This window comes from Rutilus rutilus (genome assembly GCF_951802725.1).
Source record: "Rutilus rutilus genome assembly, chromosome: 17".
NCBI classification, from domain to species: domain Eukaryota; kingdom Metazoa; phylum Chordata; class Actinopteri; order Cypriniformes; family Leuciscidae; genus Rutilus; species Rutilus rutilus.
The window spans coordinates 837,501-857,426 of NC_140230.1; the positions used below are offsets into that span (position 1 = coordinate 837,501).

A 19,926-nucleotide genomic window follows, 5' to 3' on the forward strand; every position below is an offset into this window, starting at 1 on the left:
ACATCATTCTGCTCTTCAGCTTCTCCATCCAATCAGATACTGTCTGGACCAGGGGTTTCAGTCCTCAGATCCTCAGATCCTCAGATCCTCAGATCCTCAGATCATCAGATCCTCAGATCATCAGATCATCAGATCATCAGATCATCAGATCCTCATATCCTCAGATCCTCATATCCTCAGATCATCAGATCCTCATATCCTCAGATCATCAGATCCTCAGATCCTCATATCCTCAGATCATCAGATCCTCAGATCCTCAGATCCTCAGATCATCAGATCCTCATATCCTCAGATCATCAGATCCTCATATCCTCAGATCCTCAGATCATCAGATCATCAGATCCTCATATCCTCAGATCCTCAGATCATCAGATCCTCAGATCATCAGATCCTCAGATCATCAGATCCTCAGATCATCAGATCATCAGATCATCAGATCCTCATATCCTCATATCCTCAGATCCTCAGATCCTCAGATCATCAGATCCTCAGATCATCAGATCCTCATATCCTCAGATCATCAGATCCTCAGATCACGGCCCCTCACATATGATCCTCCATTCTAAAACGACAGTAGATGTCATCAGTGATCAGCCCCACAATAAACCCTGTAAATCAGTGTAAAGTAATTTCCCCATAAATACACAAGTGTGCTGTTCACACATGACCTGTAATGAGGATTTACTGGTAATGTACCAGTGGAGACTGTGAAAGGGCTCCTGTCAGTCTCATTCTTCATTAATTACTGTAATTACTCCGCAGAATGGCTCCGTGTGCACACTGTACCGCATGGAGCGCTGGCGGCTCTGCTATGATATAACGGCTGTAACTCATGATGATGTGCAGTGATGGAGAAAGCTGCTATACTGGGCTTTTATAGTAAAGTTAAAGTCTTCACTCTTTCTCTGACCAGTGCTTTAGGGAAGCTCACACTGTACATTTCTGGGATTGACGTACATTTACTGACCGGTGTGAGTCTCGAAACGCCCCGTTCACACTGCACTTCACCGGTCAAATCTATATTAGCCGACAGCAGCTTTTATTTCTAATAATAACTATTATAAGTGTTACAGAACGTGTGCCTGAAGCAAAACTCCCTGTGGGAATCCCAGTCAGCGGAAGACTGCTGCTGTAATATGATTATCATAACTATTTAAATAGTGATTGCAGCTGCTAGGGATGCTGGATATATCGGCCACCATATCGTATCGGATCACCATATGATCATTTTTAATGTTTTCGTTATCGGCCCGATGAAAAGATTTGTCCGATATATTAAAGCCGATATATAATGTGTTATTTCCTTCAGCTGAGACTCTTCAGATGCGACTGGTCATCATGATGGTTATGAACTGCTTGTTGGAATCACTTCATAAGAGGAAAATACAGCCAATGCAACATCTGTGATATCGGCTACAGGACATCATCATGAGAACAGCATACTTGTGTGTTTGGGTCATGGGTTTTAATGGCCAGACTTTTGTTTGTGCAATCAGGCTCTCAAAAATTAGAGACATTTTTACATTTAGATTCATCAGCCAATATATCGGTTATCGGCTTTCACATATAAAGAATTATCGGTATATGTTCATATTTGTGCATCCCTAGTAGCAGCATAATCATTAGGGAAGTCGATATTATGATCAGATTTGTTTTCAATCACGTTTAATAAATTTCCAACTAGAAAAATGGTATATATCATTATATCATTTATAGGTGATGTGTGATTGTTTCTGAGTGAAGTCATGTTACACAGCAGACTCGTCTGACATTTCATATCGGTGTTATGAATGAGTTTACTTGTGAACAGGCACTTTCACACACACACACACACACACACACACACACACACACACACACACACACGAGGCGCAGTCGAACACGAGGGATTGTGTGGAGTTTGTTCCGGTCCTCCAGATGGGTTCAGCTGATGTCATCCGGCTGTTTCTCGCTGTAATGAGCTTCTAAGGCAGTCAGGAATCATAAACCCGCATGTGAAATGAAAAGCTGTGTGATTATGGATAATGTTTCACGGAGGCCAGGGAGGAGGACGGAGATCTGAGATCTGAGACACAAAGGGACAGACTGAGTGAAGAGAACAAAGACAGCGAGTGAACTGAGAGAAAGATCACACCTGACACACACACACACACAGCATGAGGAGACACACTGAACAGCCAGCCAGACCAGCTCTGATCCACACACACACACACAGGACTGCAGGACACACACACACATGTGATCATGTGACTCACTCCAGAGACAACAGTTCCCCGGTTCAGGAGCGCTGGGGAGTTTTAATAGGAAGATGACAAATTTGGCCAAAACCGATAATTTTCTATATTTGAAAGCCGATAACTGATATATTAGCTGGAAAATCTTCTTTGAGAGCCTGACTGCAAAAACAAAAGTTCTCCATTAAAATCCATATCCCAAACACACATTTATAATGTTCATAATATGTAGCCGATATGACAGACTTGAGCTGCACATGTGGACCTCCAGCACTTCAAACCCATCATGTGGAACATCTGAAGAGTCTCAGAGGAAATAATACACTATTTATCAGATTAATATATCGGGCAGATCTTCTCATCAGGCCGATAACGATAACATTAAAAACGATCATATATCGGCCGATACCGATATGGTGAAACGATGAAAAAACAAGGATAAATGCAGATAATAACATGCACCTATTGAACTATTTATCTAGTATTTATTTTAGGATAGCAAAAGAAATGATCTCTTCCACTGGTTCTGGTCTGCGGTTACACACGTTACGGTAGTTTCTCCTCTAGGATGGACAACAATATATTTAGATTTTGCAAATTTTTCTCAGCGCACAACTTCCATCTTACACTTCTACACTACTGTACATGACACAGAGTCCCCCAGTGTTCCCATCCGGCACAGAGGCTGATCCTGACACAGGAGAGTTACAACAGGCCATTACTTTATAACCGATTAATGTGAACCGGCTGGACCGGTTACCCGCGTAAAGAGCAGTACGACATCAGATGTGCTGATTACTGAAGCCCTGAGCACACACCAGCCTCTGTTCTCTCAGCGCTGAACAACAACGACTTTCTCAAGTAACGCAGCCATAAAACCACATTATATCTAAACACAATGTGTTCAAAAACCCCCAATACACAGACTTGGAGAACACAGATGACACCAGTACAAGCTCTCCTGATAGTGTCACTTCACTTAAAGCCTGGATGGATAATGCAGTATAGAGGTATTCATAACGTACATTATAATGCATTATATCTTTTCACAAGTAGTTGAAATGCATTATAATATTGGCAGATTCCTTGTTACGTCTGAAATTGGTTGTTTGTCATGCATTATACTGTCTAAAGGTGTAACAGTGAGTGTTAGGATTGAGCGTGAGTGTATCAGCCATATTCACACACTCCTGCTGTCTCTATAACCTCAGTGGAGGAAACCAAACACACACAGACCGTAACCGAAACACACACACAGACACACACACACACACACACACACACATGCGGGCGGAAGGCGTGTTCACAACTCTTTCTGAAAGACCGTGTAAAAATAGTCAGCCCACAGCACACAGAAAAAGCATCTCCAATATGTAATTCAAATGAACCTGAACCTGATCTTTAAAGTCACCATGAAATCAAAATAGACAATTCTTAATATTTTATGGAATATTGCAGTGTTTATTATAAATGATTCATCGGTGCACATCATTATTGTGTTAATAATGTTGAATCAGAAGAACTTCCTCTTGAAGCATCTCTTCTCTGATGACGAGGGCGGGGCTTTAACCTGTCACTCACATGAGATCAGCCAATAGCAAACCACAACCATCCAATCAACTCCCCACGGACACAATCAAGCCCCGCCCACATTTGCTCTTGTTCCTGTCACTCGATATGAAAAGACGAGTGTAACTTCCCTTTCATGCGACTATAACCTCAGACTCTTCCACAGAAGAGGAAGTAGCGTGTGTGTACTTCCTGTTCCTGTTCAGCTCTCCGCCTCTAACTGGCACTGACGGCACTGATGAACAACGGGATGTGCTGTGCTCTTCTAATATGCTGATTCTGAACTCTGACGGGGCTTGTGTGGGATAGTTTGCATTAGTACGGGATAGGTGATCTTAAGGGGGAAATGAAATAACCCATACTCATCATGTTTGTTTTCATATAAAAGCAACAGAATTTAAATTACATCCAAGATGAGTGTGAAGCAATATCCCTCTTTTATAACGCTTGTCACCAATTTACAGAACATTAATACATGAATCCAGCGTTATCACTTTAAAATACTCTCTGTCACACTAGAGAACGCAAAAATCATCTTAACACATCACGTGTGTGTAACATGATGACATCTGACTGAGATGATAACAAGAGAACAGACATAATCATAAAGTTCTCACGCTTTCTGCATGATTTTATGAGTGAATATCTCATCATAGTCACTGTCCAGCGTCTCCAATCTTCCTGGCGTCTCACACAGGAGTGTAATATGGAGATCATTTGGGCAGAAAGCCTCACCTCAGGGTGAAGGTAGAGGAAAAGATGCGTTTTCAAATGAGTGTGTGTGGATGAGACGGTCTGAATGAGGACTGAGCGCTGTCAGAACACACACATCCTCCACGCACGTTTCGCTCATGTCACATAAGGCATGAAAACATGATTTTTGAATGCTCTCTGAAGATTCAAAACTTCAAGCTTTTTAATGGTTTTGGATTGTCACAAAGCAACAAAATAAAAAAATAATCATAATTTATTTCAAGAGTTTCAAGTTCACTCTGATGTATATTTGAATTGCAAAAATATCTGATCAGACTTAACAGTGAGATGCAGACTTTACTGTACTAACTGTAAGAGTCTCACAGTCCGAAGCCAGTCATAAAGAGCAAAGCTTGCATTTTCATAACTAAAAACACAACCCCACCCAGATGTACATACACACACTTCTGTATTTCTGAACGCTTTCGTGTTGAGTTTCAGGCTGAAGAGAGAAAGATGTTGTTTAATGCTGCGTTTTTACATCACACACTGTATCCCTTCATTTGCCGTGGAAGATAATCATACAAATGACTTTAAATAAATAAAAAATAATAATGTAAAGTTGACCATTTTTTATTTCAAACACATACTTTATTCATCAAATTATTGTTAGTTTAATATGAACAGCCTTCATATGTAAAAAAAACCCAGTGAAACAGTTTTTTAAATGTAATTTGGTCATTTTTCAAAACTCTTCACACAATTCTCAGAAAAGCAACTTTCAGCTTCACAGCTGGTCGTTTCACTCTCAAAATGCTCTTAAACTACCAGTTCATTCATGTCTCAGATCAAGCAAGCAATGTTTTCTTCTGTTAAACGAGTGCATCTCTGCTGGTTAATCCTCACTGCAGTGTGTGTTACTGGAATGAATCAGATATGATGCATATGCTTCAATGAATCCACCGACACAGATACAGTAGGAACGCCATCATCCAGGGCAGTACACCGAGGAAAGAGTCTTCGGCACGCCTGATCTTCTGCTGATATCCCAGACTGCATCACAGTGGGCCGGATGTGGGCCGGATCTGGGCCGACACTGTGATGCTGTCTGGGATGTCCCGGCGTCCGGGAGGGACATTTGATGGTGAGGGAAACACTTCCTCTCATCCTCTGTGAGATTGAGGAACGGCGAGTAGAGCGACTGGGATGGGCTGCAAACCCCTCGTGACTGAAATCATGCCACACTGTCCCATACAGTTAGAAACGCTGGCTTATTCCTCCTCACTGCTTCCCTCTCCTCCCCAAGCGGCCCACAGAGATCATGCAGGAATGAGAGGAGTTCTCCTCTGCGCCGGGTTTGGACCAGGTTGAGACCAGCCTGATCCACAGAGATGAATATGGGTGTTTGCCGGCCTTCAATCTAGGGCTGCAACGATTCATCGAGTTACTCGATTTACTCGATTACAAAAATTCCTCGAGGCAAAAACTCTGCCTCGAAGCCTCGTTAAATTCCTATGACGCGCACTATACGCGCAGGGATCTGATTTCACACGGACCGTTGTTCAGTGTTCAGGAAGCACAATAGCGCGTGATACATTTTGAATTTAGTTGGCGCGATGGCGGAGAGTAAAGATGTCCATAAAGTTTGGGATCGCTTCCTTCCAGCGTCGCTGAAACAAGGTAACGCCCGTGCCGAAGCCTATACATTGATGTTCGCTGATTTTAATCCCATACTGTATTTGTAGTGATGTCATGATGGGGTTTGACTAGATATGATGTTTAGCTTTGATGTTTTAAAGTAGTAAATGTATTCATGTTCAACTGCAAGAGAGTATAGCCTAAAAAAGAACCCCTTCACACACACACACACACACACACACACACACACACACACACCCTCGTCTCTCTCACGCGCCAGTCAGACCAATTGCGGCAATGCATCACATATGCTTAAACTTGTATTTAGCCACGCAACAATAATTTCAGCATGCATTCACTGTATACACCGGGACGTGATGGAGGAACAAATATTGCATTGCAGTCTTTGCGAGACCTTGTTTGTCACGTCTGCCAAATAGTTACAGACAACAACAGAACATGAAACTCCCCAGCCTGCTTCTCCAAATCCACTCGTACTTTTGGGGAAGACATAATCGGCTACCAAAGTAATTGAGCATAGAACATTTTCAATTAACAAAAAAATATAATACTACAAAACGTGCTAATATACTTCAACTAGCCTAAGTGAGAAACAAAATGCTGTTCTTTTTAACATATTTGCAATAAAACATTCGCCTTTTTAAAGCTACACTTATTTTTTTATAAATTGTATACATTGTGTAGCACCTGTTTGGCTTGATATTTTATATTCATTTAATTTATGTTTGTTCTCCGGTGGGTAATTTGCAGAAGGTGCAATCCTTTTTTTGTAATGTTGTATTAAGAAGACAAAACTAAGGCCAAATGGCCTTTACTATTTAAGTTTGTATTCATAGTTTTACATGTTATACATGTTTTACAGTATAAAGTTGACTTAACTGTATTGTTATATAATTGTTGGCACTGGCACTTATAAACACTAAATGGGTAAAAAGTACAATAAATAGGCTTAGTTTTGGAGCCAAATGTTGGAGTTGGAATAAATAGCTCTGTTTTTTTTTTTTTTTTTTTTGAGAAATAAAAGCCAAATGCTTGATTATTTTACAGCCACATCATTTTCGTTATGCATTATTTGTTTTGGTTGTTTAAAAAACACACTAATTTTTTTTATCCGATTACTCGATTAATCGATCGATAAAGTGCTAGATTAATCGATTACAAAAAGAATCGATAGCTGCAGCCCTACTTCAATCTCCTCGACTCTCTGAAGTAAAGCCACAAGGAAACATCAGAGTTATTACAGTAGCAGACGTTACAGACAGAAGTTTGTCTTTGTGTGCGTTTGGTTCTGTTCAGAAATAGTTGGTTCCTGAGTTGCTTGACTTGTTCAGAGTTCCTCTCAAAACTGCTTCATCCTGACCCAATGTTTTTCCAGGACTATAAAAGAGTTGTTATGCGTATGTAATGTGGTGTGTCTGTAATCTCAGTGAGTGCTTCTGATGCCCGTATCAACGAGTGCAGTTTCCTGAACATCAGTGAACATCCTACCGTTGCCAAAGCAATGACACACAAGTGGCTTTGAAGACTTTGCTGTATTTACTTCTGTAATGTGCATCTCTTGCTGAACACAACTTACCTGTTGGCTTGCCGAGAAACTCTGACAATAGAAGCCACTTATTTATTACATGATCTATCAGTTCTGATCTCATTTAGTACCAAAGCAGTGATAATGTCCTCAGTTGAGCCACACAGACTGATGCTCTGACCACTGTATGAAGAGTTCTGTGAGAGCAACCTAACCCAGCATGCAGTTTTACGTTTGAAAGACGTCTAATAGCGTCCAAACGCGGCCCTGACGCCTAGGCTAAAGCAAGGCAAGGTTTGGGCTTCAGTGAAGGTTTAATAGACGTCTAAACCACAGCCCGAGAGTAGACGCATAGAACATGATGAAGAAATGAAACAAACAGCTTGTAATCACCGGTGACTTTGCTCACATGAGGGAATATCAGACGGCTCGCAGGTTATTTTGGCAAAAACGACATTTTGTTTATCTTGGCTAGAAGTGTGTTACTCACAGCCGGACGACAGCGGGTCTGTAGTTAATCTAGACGGAGAAATGACGGCTATTGCTTGCTGGGAAGTATTGAGAAATGTGTAAACCAGAATGGAACTTTAGAAATCATGAAAATGCATTAGGGCTTTCTAGAGATGCACCGATACCGATAACTGATAATTCTTTATATTTGAAAGCCAATAACCGATATATTAGCCGATAAATCTAAGCAATTCAAACCCAGCATAATACATTATTTATCGCCTTTAGCTTTAATATATCGGCCAAATTTAATTATTGGGCTGAAAACGAAAACATAAAAAATGATCTACTTCGGCCGATACCGATATGGTGGCAGATATATGGAGCAGCCCTAGGCCCTTCACTTCACTGACTGAATTCTTAAATGATCTCAAATGGGAATGATGATGTGCAACACCAGTAATGTTGATAGATTCTACTTGGGTAAATAGTTTATATAAAAAAAGTTTCTATATTTTTTCAGTTAAATGTCTTGGCGAGTACAAATGTAGAATGCAAGTGAATTACTCACACCTTAAAATGTAAATGAATTATTAACACTTGAGAGCAGATTTCTACAAACTGTGGCATTGTAGCCAATCACAGGCGTATCTGTTGAGTGTATGAACACAACGGCCAATCACAGGTGTATCTGCTGAGTGTATGAACACAGTGGCCAATCACAGGCGTATCTGTTGAGTGTATGAACGCAACGGCCAATCACAGGCGTATCTGTTGAGTGTATGAACGCAACGGCCAATCACAGGCGTATCTGTTGAGTGTATGAACACAGTGGCCAATCACAGGCGTATCTGTTGAGTGTATGAACGCAATGGCCAATCACAGGCGTATCTGTTGAGTGTATGAACACAGTGGCCAATCACAGGCATATCTGTTGAGTGTATGAACACAGTGGCCAATCACAGGCGTATCTGTTGAGTGGCCAATCACAGGCGTATCTGTTGAGTGTATGAACACAGTGGCCAATCACAGATGTATCTGTTGAGTGTATGAACACAGTGGCCAATCACAGGCGTATCTGTTGAGTGTATGAACACAGTGGCCAATCACAGGCGTATCTGTTGAGTGGCCAATCACAGGCGTATCTGTTGAGTGTATGAACACAGTGGCCAATCACAGGCGTATCTGTTGAGTGGCCAATCACAGGCGTATCTGTTGAGTGTATGAACACAGTGGCCAATCACAGGCGTATCTGTTGAGTGTATGAACGCAACGGCCAATCACAGGCGTATCTGTTGAGTGTATGAACGCAATGGCCAATCACAGGCGTATCTGTTGAGTGTATGAACGCAATGGCCAATCACAGGCATATCTGTTGAGTGTATGAACACAGTGGCCAATCACAGGCGTATCTGATGAGTGTATGAACGCAATGGCCAATCACAGGCGTATCTGTTGAGTGTATGAACGCAATGGCCAATCACAGCCGTATCTGTTGAGTGTATGAACGCAATGGCCAATCACAGGCGTATCTGTTGAGTGTATGAACACAGTGGCCAATCACAGGCGTATCTGTTGAGTGTATGAACACAGTGGCCAATCACAGGCGTATCTGTTGAGTGGCCAATCACAGGCGTATCTGCTGAGTGTATGAACGCAATGGCCAATCACAGGCGTATCTGTTGAGTGTATGAACGCAGTGGCCAATCACAGGCGTATCTGTTGAGTGTATGAACGCAATGGCCAATCACAGGCGTATCTGTTGAGTGTATGAACGCAGTGGCCAATCACAGGCGTATCTGTTGAGTGGCCAATCACAGGCGTATCTGCTGAGTGTATGAACGCAATGGCCAATCACAGGCGTATCTGTTGAGTGTATGAACGCAGTGGCCAATCACAGGCGTATCTGTTGAGTGTATGAACGCAATGGCCAATCACAGGCGTATCTGTTGAGTGTATGAACGCAGTGGCCAATCACAGGCGTATCTGTTGAGTGTATGAACACAGTGGCCAATCACAGGCGTATCTGTTGAGTGTATGAACGCAACGGCCAATCACAGGCGTATCTGTTGAGTGTATGAACGCAACGGCCAATCACAGGCGTATCTGTTGAGTGTATGAACACAGTGGCCAATCACAGGCGTATCTGTTGAGTGTATGAACGCAACGGCCAATCACAGGCGTATCTGTTGAGTGTATGAACACAGTGGCCAATCACAGGCGTATCTGTTGAGTGTATGAACACAGTGGCCAATCACAGACGTATCTGTTGAGTGTATGAACACAGTGGCCAATCACAGGCGTATCTGTTGAGTGTATAAACACAGTGGCCAATCACAGGCGTATCTGTTGAGTGTATGAACACAGTGGCCAATCACAGGCGTATCTGATGAGTGTATGAACGCAATGGCCAATCACAGGCGTATCTGTTGAGTGTATGAACGCAATGGCCAATCACAGGCGTATCTGTTGAGTGTATGAACGCAATGGCCAATCACAGGCGTATCTGTTGAGTGTATGAACGCAGTGGCCAATCACAGGCGTATCTGTTGAGTGTATGAACACAGTGGCCAATCACAGGCGTATCTGTTGAGTGTATGAACACAGTGGCCAATCACAGGCGTATCTGATGAGTGTATGAACGCAATGGCCAATCACAGGCGTATCTGTTGAGTGTATGAACGCAATGGCCAATCACAGGCGTATCTGTTGAGTGTATGAACGCAATGGCCAATCACAGGCGTATCTGTTGAGTGTATGAACACAGTGGCCAATCACAGGCGTATCTGATGAGTGTATGAACGCAATGGCCAATCACAGGCGTATCTGTTGAGTGTATGAACGCAATGGCCAATCACAGGCGTATCTGTTGAGTGTATGAACGCAATGGCCAATCACAGGCGTATCTGTTGAGTGTATGAACGCAACGGCCAATCACAGGCGTATCTGTTGAGTGTATGAACGCAATGGCCAATCACAGGCGTATCTGTTGAGTGTATGAACACAGTGGCCAATCACAGGCGTATCTGATGAGTGTATGAACGCAATGGCCAATCACAGGCGTATCTGTTGAGTGTATGAACACAATGGCCAATCACAGGCGTATCTGTTGAGTGTATGAACGCAATGGCCAATCACAGGCGTATCTGTTGAGTGTATGAACACAGTGGCCAATCACAGGCGTATCTGTTGAGTGTATGAACACAGTGGCCAATCACAGGCGTATCTGTTGAGTGTATGAACACAACGGCCAATCACAGGCGTATCTGTTGAGTGTATGAACGCAACGGCCAATCACAGGCGTATCTGTTGAGTGTATGAACGCAACGGCCAATCACAGGCGTATCTGTTGAGTGTATGAACACAGTGGCCAATCACAGGCGTATCTGTTGAGTGTATGAACACAACGGCCAATCACAGGCGTATCTGTTGAGTGTATGAACGCAACGGCCAATCACAGGCGTATCTGTTGAGTGTATGAACACAGTGGCCAATCACAGGCGTATCTGTTGAGTGTATGAACGCAACGGCCAATCACAGGCGTATCTGTTGAGTGTATGAACGCAACGGCCAATCACAGGCGTATCTGTTGAGTGTATGAACACAGTGGCCAATCACAGACGTATCTGTTGAGTGTATGAACGCAATGGCCAATCACAGGCGTATCTGTTGAGTGTATGAACACAGTGGCCAATCACTGGCATATCTGTTGAGCACATGAACACAACGGCCAATCAGAGATCTGCTCTTCTTATAGCCTACGGTGAAGACTCAATGTAAAGAAGAGCCTGATGATGCGCCGAACTGATAACTGATATTCATATTGCTAAGATATTAAGAGTTTGTAAGTTCCCAGCATGCATTGCAGCCTGAATAAATGATGTGTTTACTGTGAAAGGATTATTGTTTGCTTCATTTAAAGAAACTCTAGTTTTCTGTCATTATTGTTCTGTGTAGTGATGTGAGGATCTGATGTTGTGTGTGCAGAATAAGGAGAAGGAGCGGATGAAGGCGCGTGAGAAGGAGACGAAGGAGCGCGAGTCTCGGTTCAGCAACGGTCACCTGTTCACCTCTCTCAGTGTGTCTGCCACCACTCTCTGCTCCGCCTGCAACAAGAGCATCACCGCCAAAGAAGCGCTCAGCTGCCCCAGTGAGTCCCACACACACCACACACAACCTCAGCATTACACCAGAGTCCCACACACACCACACACACCCTCAGCATCACACCAGAGTCCCACACACACCACACACACCACACACAACCTCAGCATTACACCAGTGAGTCCCACACACACCACACACACCCTCAGCATTACACCAGAGTCCCACACACACCCTCAGCATTACACCAGAGTCCCACACACACCACACACAACCTCAGCATTACACCAGAGTCCCACACACACCACACACACCCTCAGCATTACACCAGAGTCCCACACACACCACACACAACCTCAGCATTACACCAGTGAGTCCCACACACAACCTCAGAATTACACCAGTGAGTCCCACACACACCACACACAACCTCAGCATTACACCAGTGAGTCCCACACACACCACACACACCACACACAACCTCAGCATTACACCAGAGTCCCACACACACCACACACACCCTCAGCATTACACCAGTGAGTCCCACACACACCACACACAACCTCAGCATTACACCAGAGTCCCACACACACCACACACAACCTCAGCATTACACCAGTGAGTCCCACACACACCACACACAACCTCAGCATTACACCAGAGTCCCACACACACCACACACAACCTCAGCATTACACCAGAGTCCCACACACACCACACACACCCTCAGCATTACACCAGTGAGTCCCACACACACCACACACAACCTCAGCATTACACCAGAGTCCCACACACACCACACACAACCTCAGCATTACACCAGAGTCCCACACACACCACACACACCACACACACCACACACACCCTCAGCATTACACCAGTGATTCCCACACACACCACACACAACCTCAGCATTACACTCCTACAGTCCAGTGCTACTGCTGGTATGGAATAAAGAGACTGTCAAAAATAATATGTGCATAAATCAAAACCATAGTTGCGTAATTCTTAAATTACGCAAGTGTAGCGTCAGTTCTGTCAGGTCACGTTAGTCAAGCTCTCGTCAGTGACTCTCAGCTGATCCTCGACCTGTAGGAACACGACTCTATCACTGTATCATATATCAGCTCCTCCAGTATTACCAGCAGCTGTAGCGGATTACCCAGTTGGGTAAAAAGTGACAGTGATGAGCGCTGCGTTTTACCCGAAGTTGAACATTCTTCAACTCTCGGCGACCGGTAAAAAACGCTGGTCAACGTGGAAAAATGCTCAGCGCCTCGTTACGCTCATGCCATTTAAAAAACGCGGCGCTCCCATTGAAAACAATTGGAAAAATACGCCAGCCGTGTGAAAAACCGGTTTGGTGGACACAGGGCCTAAGGGGGGTTATGGCTGCTCTTATCCATGCTAGGCTAACCAGAACAGACCAGACCGCCAATCCAACCTGTATGCTAACTGTCAATCATATTTGACGACAGTGGTCTCGACAGAAACGACTTTATGAGGGTACAATTCCAGAATACAGATGCAACATTTGCTACGTGTGTTTGAGTACGACTTACGCGTGTATGAGTACGACTTACGTGTGTTTGAGTACGACTTACGTGTGTTTGAGTACGACTTACGTGTGTTTGAGTACGACTTACGTGTGTTTGAGTACGACTTACGTGTGTATGAGTACGACTTACGTGTGTTTGAGTACGACTTACGTGTGTTTGAGTACGACTTACGTGTGTTTGAGTACGACTTACGTGTGTATGAGTACGACTTACGCGTGGATGAGTACGACTTGCGTGTGTATGAGTACGACTTATGTGTGTTTGAGTACGACTTACGCGTGGATGAGTACGACTTGCGTGTGTATGAGTACGACTTATGTGTGTTTGAGTACGACTTACGCGTGGATGAGTACGACTTACGTGTGTATGAGTACGACTTATGTGTGTTTGAGTACGACTTACGCGTGGATGAGTACGACTTGCGTGTGTATGAGTACGACTTGCGTGTGTATGAGTACGACTTACGTGTGTTTGAGTACGACTTACATGTGTATGAGTACGACTTACGTGTGTTTGAGTACGACTTGCGTGTGTATGAGTACGACTTACGTGTGTATGAGTACGACTTGCGTGTGTATGAGTACGACTTACGTGTGTTTGAGTACGACTTGCGTGTGTATGAGTACGACTTACGCGTGTATGAGTACGACTTGCGTGTGTATGAGTACGACTTATGCGTGTTTGAGTACGACTTGCGTGTATGAGTACGACTTGCGTGTGTATGAGTACGACTTGCGTGTGTATGAGTACGACTTGCGTGTGTATGAGTACGACTTGCGTGTGTATGAGTACGACTTTCGTGTGTATGAGTACGACTTGCGTGTATGAGTACGAATTGCGTGTATGAGTACGACTTACGCGTGTTTGAGTACGACTTACGCGTGTTTGAGTACGACTTACATGTGTTTGAGTACGACTTACGCGTGTTTGAGTACGACTTACGCGTGTTTGAGTACGACTTACGCGTGTTTGAGTACGACTTACGCGTGTTTGAGTACGACTTACGCGTGTATGAGTACGACTTACGCGTGTTTGAGTACGACTTACGCGTGTTTGAGTACGACTTACGCGTGTTTGAGTACGACTTACGTGTGTATGAGTACGACTTACACGTGTTTGAGTACGACTTACGCGTGTTTGAGTACGACTTACGCGTGTTTGAGTACGACTTACGTGTGCTTGAGTACGACTTACGCGTGTTTGAGTACGACTTACGTGTGTATGAGTACGACTTACGCGTGTTTGAGTACGACTTACGTGTGTTTGAGTACGACTTACGCGTGTTTGAGTACGACTTACGTGTGTATGAGTACGACTTGCGTGTGTATGAGTACGACTTACGTGTGTATGAGTACGACTTGCGTGTATGAGTACGACTTACGCGTGTTTGAGTACGACTTACGCGTGTTTGAGTACGACTTACGTGTGTATGAGTACGACTTGCGCGTGTATGAGTACGACTTGCGCGTGTATGAGTACGACTTACGCGTGTTTGAGTACGACTTACATGTGTATGAGTACGACTTACATGTATATGACTACGACTTACATGTGTTTGAGTACGACTTACGCGTGTTTGAGTACGACTTACGCGTGTATGAGTACGACTTACGCGTGTATGAGTACGACTTACGCGTGTTTGAGTACGACTTACGCGTGTTTGAGTACGACTTACATGTGTTTGAGTACGACTTACACGTGTTTGAGTACGACTTACACGTGTTTGAGTACGACTTACGTGTGTATGAGTACGACTTGCGTGTGTATGAGTACGACTTACGTGTGTATGAGTACGACTTGCGTGTATGAGTACGACTTACGCGTGTTTGAGTACGACTTACGCGTGTTTGAGTACGACTTACGTGTGTATGAGTACGACTTGCGTGTATGAGTACGACTTACGCGTGTTTGAGTACGACTTACATGTGTATGAGTACGACTTACGCGTGTTTGAGTACGACTTGCGCGTGTTTGAGTACGACTTGCGCGTGTATGAGTACGACTTACGCGTGTTTGAGTACGACTTACATGTGTATGAGTACGACTTACATGTATATGAGTACGACTTACATGTGTATGAGTACGACTTACGCGTGTTTGAGTACGACTTACGCGTGTTTGAGTACGACTTGCGCGTGTATGAGTACGACTTACGCGTGTTTGAGTACGACTTACATGTGTATGAGTACGACTTACATGTATATGAGTACGACTTACATGTGTATGAGTACGACTTACGCGTGTTTGAGTACGACTTACGCGTGTATGAGTACGACTTACGCGTGTTTGAGTACGACTTACGCGTGTTTGAGTACGACTTACATGTGTATGAGTATGACTTACATGTGTATGAGTACGACTTACACGTGTTTGAGTACGACTTACGTGTGTTTGAGTATGACTTATGCGTGTATGAGTACGACTTACGCGTGTTTGAGTACGACTTACGCGTGTTTGAGTACGACTTACATGTGTATGAGTACGACTTACACGTGTTTGAGTACGACTTACACGTGTTTGAGTACGACTTATGCGTGTTTGAGTTGATTTATGACTGATTTAGTTTATACACGCGAAATATAGTTTTACAATTGCCGTACGAAGTCTTGTTTACGAGTACGAATCAGGAAGCGGCAATCTACTGTTAAAATGGCGTTAGCGCTGTCGCAGGCATTAATACACGAGTGAAAGATACATCGATCACACACATTGAGCATTGCCTATGAACTACATGCTATAGGTTTCGGGCATGACACACACTGATTATGCTTAAAGTATTATTTTATTAAGCAAAATTAATTCCACTAAACGACAAAAAGCAGTTAAATAAAAACACAATTAAATAAAATTAGCAGCTAGCTAACACCAACTTGCTTTGCTCTGGTTTACCTCACTCCAGTCTAAACTAAAGGAATTTTATGTCATTTTTCTACACATTGTCATAAATAACCTGAAAATACTGAATAAATTAAATTAAATAAATTATTTTTATTCCATTCGGCTGACCTTTGACCTCAACATTAAACGCTTCAAACCCTGACCCTTCTCAGAGAAAAGCTTCTTCTGTCATTATTCTCACACAGGTGCAAATACAGAAGAGAAGTGTGCGAGACTGTCTTGTAAAAATAGAATCTGAGAAGCTGTAATTTGATAAACCATTAAAACTGAAAAATAAGGAAATGGTGTAAGAATGAACGTACAGCGTACAGTGATCTAGTGGATGCGAACCTTATGGCGTCATAACACACGAGTTGATGAGTGGATGGATCTGATTTGACCTCGTTTGCTCTGCTCATCATGTGACCTGATCATGACTTGAGTTCATTCAGATCAACCATTCTAGTGCTGAGGAGTGATGCATTGTGGGTAAGGTTACATCACTGCTGATAACAGAGGAGAGGAACTGAACTCATCGTGGAGTTTTTATTTCCACAGTTTTGATGATCGAGGGAATTTCCACATTAATGTTTGAGTGGTTTCATAGTTTGTCTGAATGACATCATCCTCCACGTGTGTGTGTTGATCTGATGACATCACAGCATGAGCAGACTAAGCTCTTCCTCTGTTGTTGTACAGAACGAGGTCTTTTGTTGTGTTTATGGTCAAACCAAGACCCCCCCCCCACACACACACCCCCCCCCCCCCCACACACACCCCCACGCTGTAATCTTGAGTCTGAGGGGCCGAGGCTTTATGAAGATTAACACACAGTCTGTCACACACTCAACACATGCACAGACTCTCACACACACACACACACACACACACACACACACAGACACACTCACGCCTGTAATCTGGAGTCTGAGAGACTGAGGCTTTATGAAGATTAACACACAGTCTGTCACACTCAACACATGCACACGCTCTCAGACACACACACACACACACACACACACACACACAGATTGACTGAGATGTTTGACATTGAGAGTTTGTCAATAATATTGATTAGACTGAGTCTTGAGTCTCGGTCAGTGAAGGGCAGATGCTCGTCTACATCGCTTCAGGCCAATGAGTGTGTGTGTGTGTGTGTGTGTGTGTGTGTGTGTGTGACCTAGGATGCACTCAATATCATCGACTGGCTTTATCTGAACCTCAGAAACACAAAACAAGAGTGTGTGTGTGTCTGTGTGTGTGTGTGTGTGTGTGTGTGTGTGACCTAGGACAGTGATTCTCAACCGGTGGGTCGCGGCCCTCTGGTGGGCCTCGGAGCGTCATCTGGTGGGCCATGTAGGCAGTGGTAGACTACCCCCAAATTTATTTTTATTTATTTTTTAATTTACAAATCTTGTTATTTTCTAATGATCTAATTGTTCTTATGAATTTATATGGTCAAAAACACTCAAGTCAAGTCAAAATGCATTATCTAAAAGCAAATTTAGGTTTAAATATCACAACACCAATCATGTCAGAACGTTTGTTCGATCAGACGCAGTAACATTACGTTACTGTAATATCGTTAATCGTTTTCTGAAAAGAAAAGCAGATGTGGGAGACAGACCTGTGCAGGGAAAAGCTTCGAAGTGTGTGGTGAGAAAATACGACGCTGAATACATTAAATTTGGTTTTATAAGGGCAGGTACTGAGGGAGTCGCACACGGACGAGAAGCGCAGCGCTGCGTCTACAACTCGAGGTATCGAACACGCGCACTTTCTCAGTTTATGGCCAGCAATATTGTTATGTTTAAGGACATTACGACATTAAGATAATGTCTGTAGCCTACTATGTTATGATTGCAATTCAGTTTTCAATTACAATTAAATACAATCGTTGCTGAGTCTGCAGTCTGAACACTTTACCTCAGGACGTACATCAACTGAATTAATTGAGAATCTCACCTGAAAATCCGGTCATTTTCATCCACGCAGCTGATTTCTGTAAATTTGAATATAAAACTAAATGTATCTTGCAGCACAGGGTGAAGTCAGTATATAGGCTACATTAAAGGGGCTATATGCAACTTTTTCCCCAAAATAAACGTAACAATAGCCTTTTTATTTGACCATTTATGACTCAAACATCTCCTGATGAGCATACTGACACCTTGTCAGCTCACAGTGGGTGCACCTTAAGCCTGTATCCTATTTTTCCTATTTTCTGTCGGGTCGGATTTTTCCCGCGCTGTCTGCGGATGTGATGTCAAGCGCGTTCATGTTAAACGTTTCAGATCACTCTGCCACCACCGCTAGTCAGCAAACAAACTTAGTTTCTCAAACAATATATGTATTTGACTGTTCTTGTAAACATAATGTTGACTTCTTTGCAGCGGATGACTTGTGAAGTGTGCACGTACGAGAGCGAGCAGAAAGGAAGAGCAGTTCCGTCCCTGGCCACAGGTGTCAGTCGCGAGTTTAAATTTCAGAAAATCGCATATAGCCTCTTTAATGACGCTTTGATACAAATATAATGTAGTAAATTTAATATAAAACTATGTAAATGGCTCTCTGTGGCGCGACAGGATTTTGAACAGAATCTTGAGCCTTAGCTGGCGCTGCGGAGAGACGCCGCCGGTGTGTGTACACTCATAGAAAATAATGTGTTCGAATTTTAAAGACGTGCCGCTGCGCTTCTCGTCTGGTGTGCGACCCCCTTAAGCTGAAGGCACATGTGGAGAAATGTTGTTGAATGTGGATTCAGGTGTTGAATGTGGAGAAATGTTGTCATATGAGGCGCTAAAACCATCAAAGCTGCCGAGACATTTGAACAAAACTGGGCTGTGTTGGGAAGCCAACATAATATTGTTTTAAACAGTCAAGTTCATATCACTAACTGTATTTGATAAATTACACTTACAGTATAGGCTATGCAAATTAGGGTGAATGAACTTTGTTGAACATTTCGTATCTATACCACGAATGTTATTTCTCGTGCCATTTATACGGCAACATTTTTTGGCGTGCATATGATACGCAGTTTTCGCGATACGCACTGTATGGCGTGTAATGCGCACGCACTTCCCACCGCTAATCCTACGCATATGCACGCAAAAAAACAAACATTTTTGGCGTATAAATGGCACGAGAAATAACATTCGTGTTATAGTGATCGTGTTGCAGCGAATAGAGAGAATCCCCTCTTGTGTGTCGGACCTGTTGTTACAGGTGTGTTAGCCTGTTATTGTTACAGGAA

The 19,926-nt window shown here is 43.3% G+C and overlaps 1 protein-coding gene across 2 annotated transcripts in view; it reads left to right on the plus strand.

Moving 5' to 3' along the window:
- Positions 1 to 19,926, plus strand: part of arhgef2b (rho/rac guanine nucleotide exchange factor (GEF) 2b) — a 56,197-nt gene that overhangs the window by 1,788 nt on the left and 34,483 nt on the right. For both annotated transcript variants that reach the window (XM_084384996.1, XM_084384997.1), the window contains exon 2: positions 12,118 to 12,280. In XM_084384996.1, the coding sequence (XP_084241122.1) occupies positions 12,118 to 12,280 (163 nt within the window). The remainder of the gene's footprint in view (positions 1 to 12,117; positions 12,281 to 19,926) is intronic.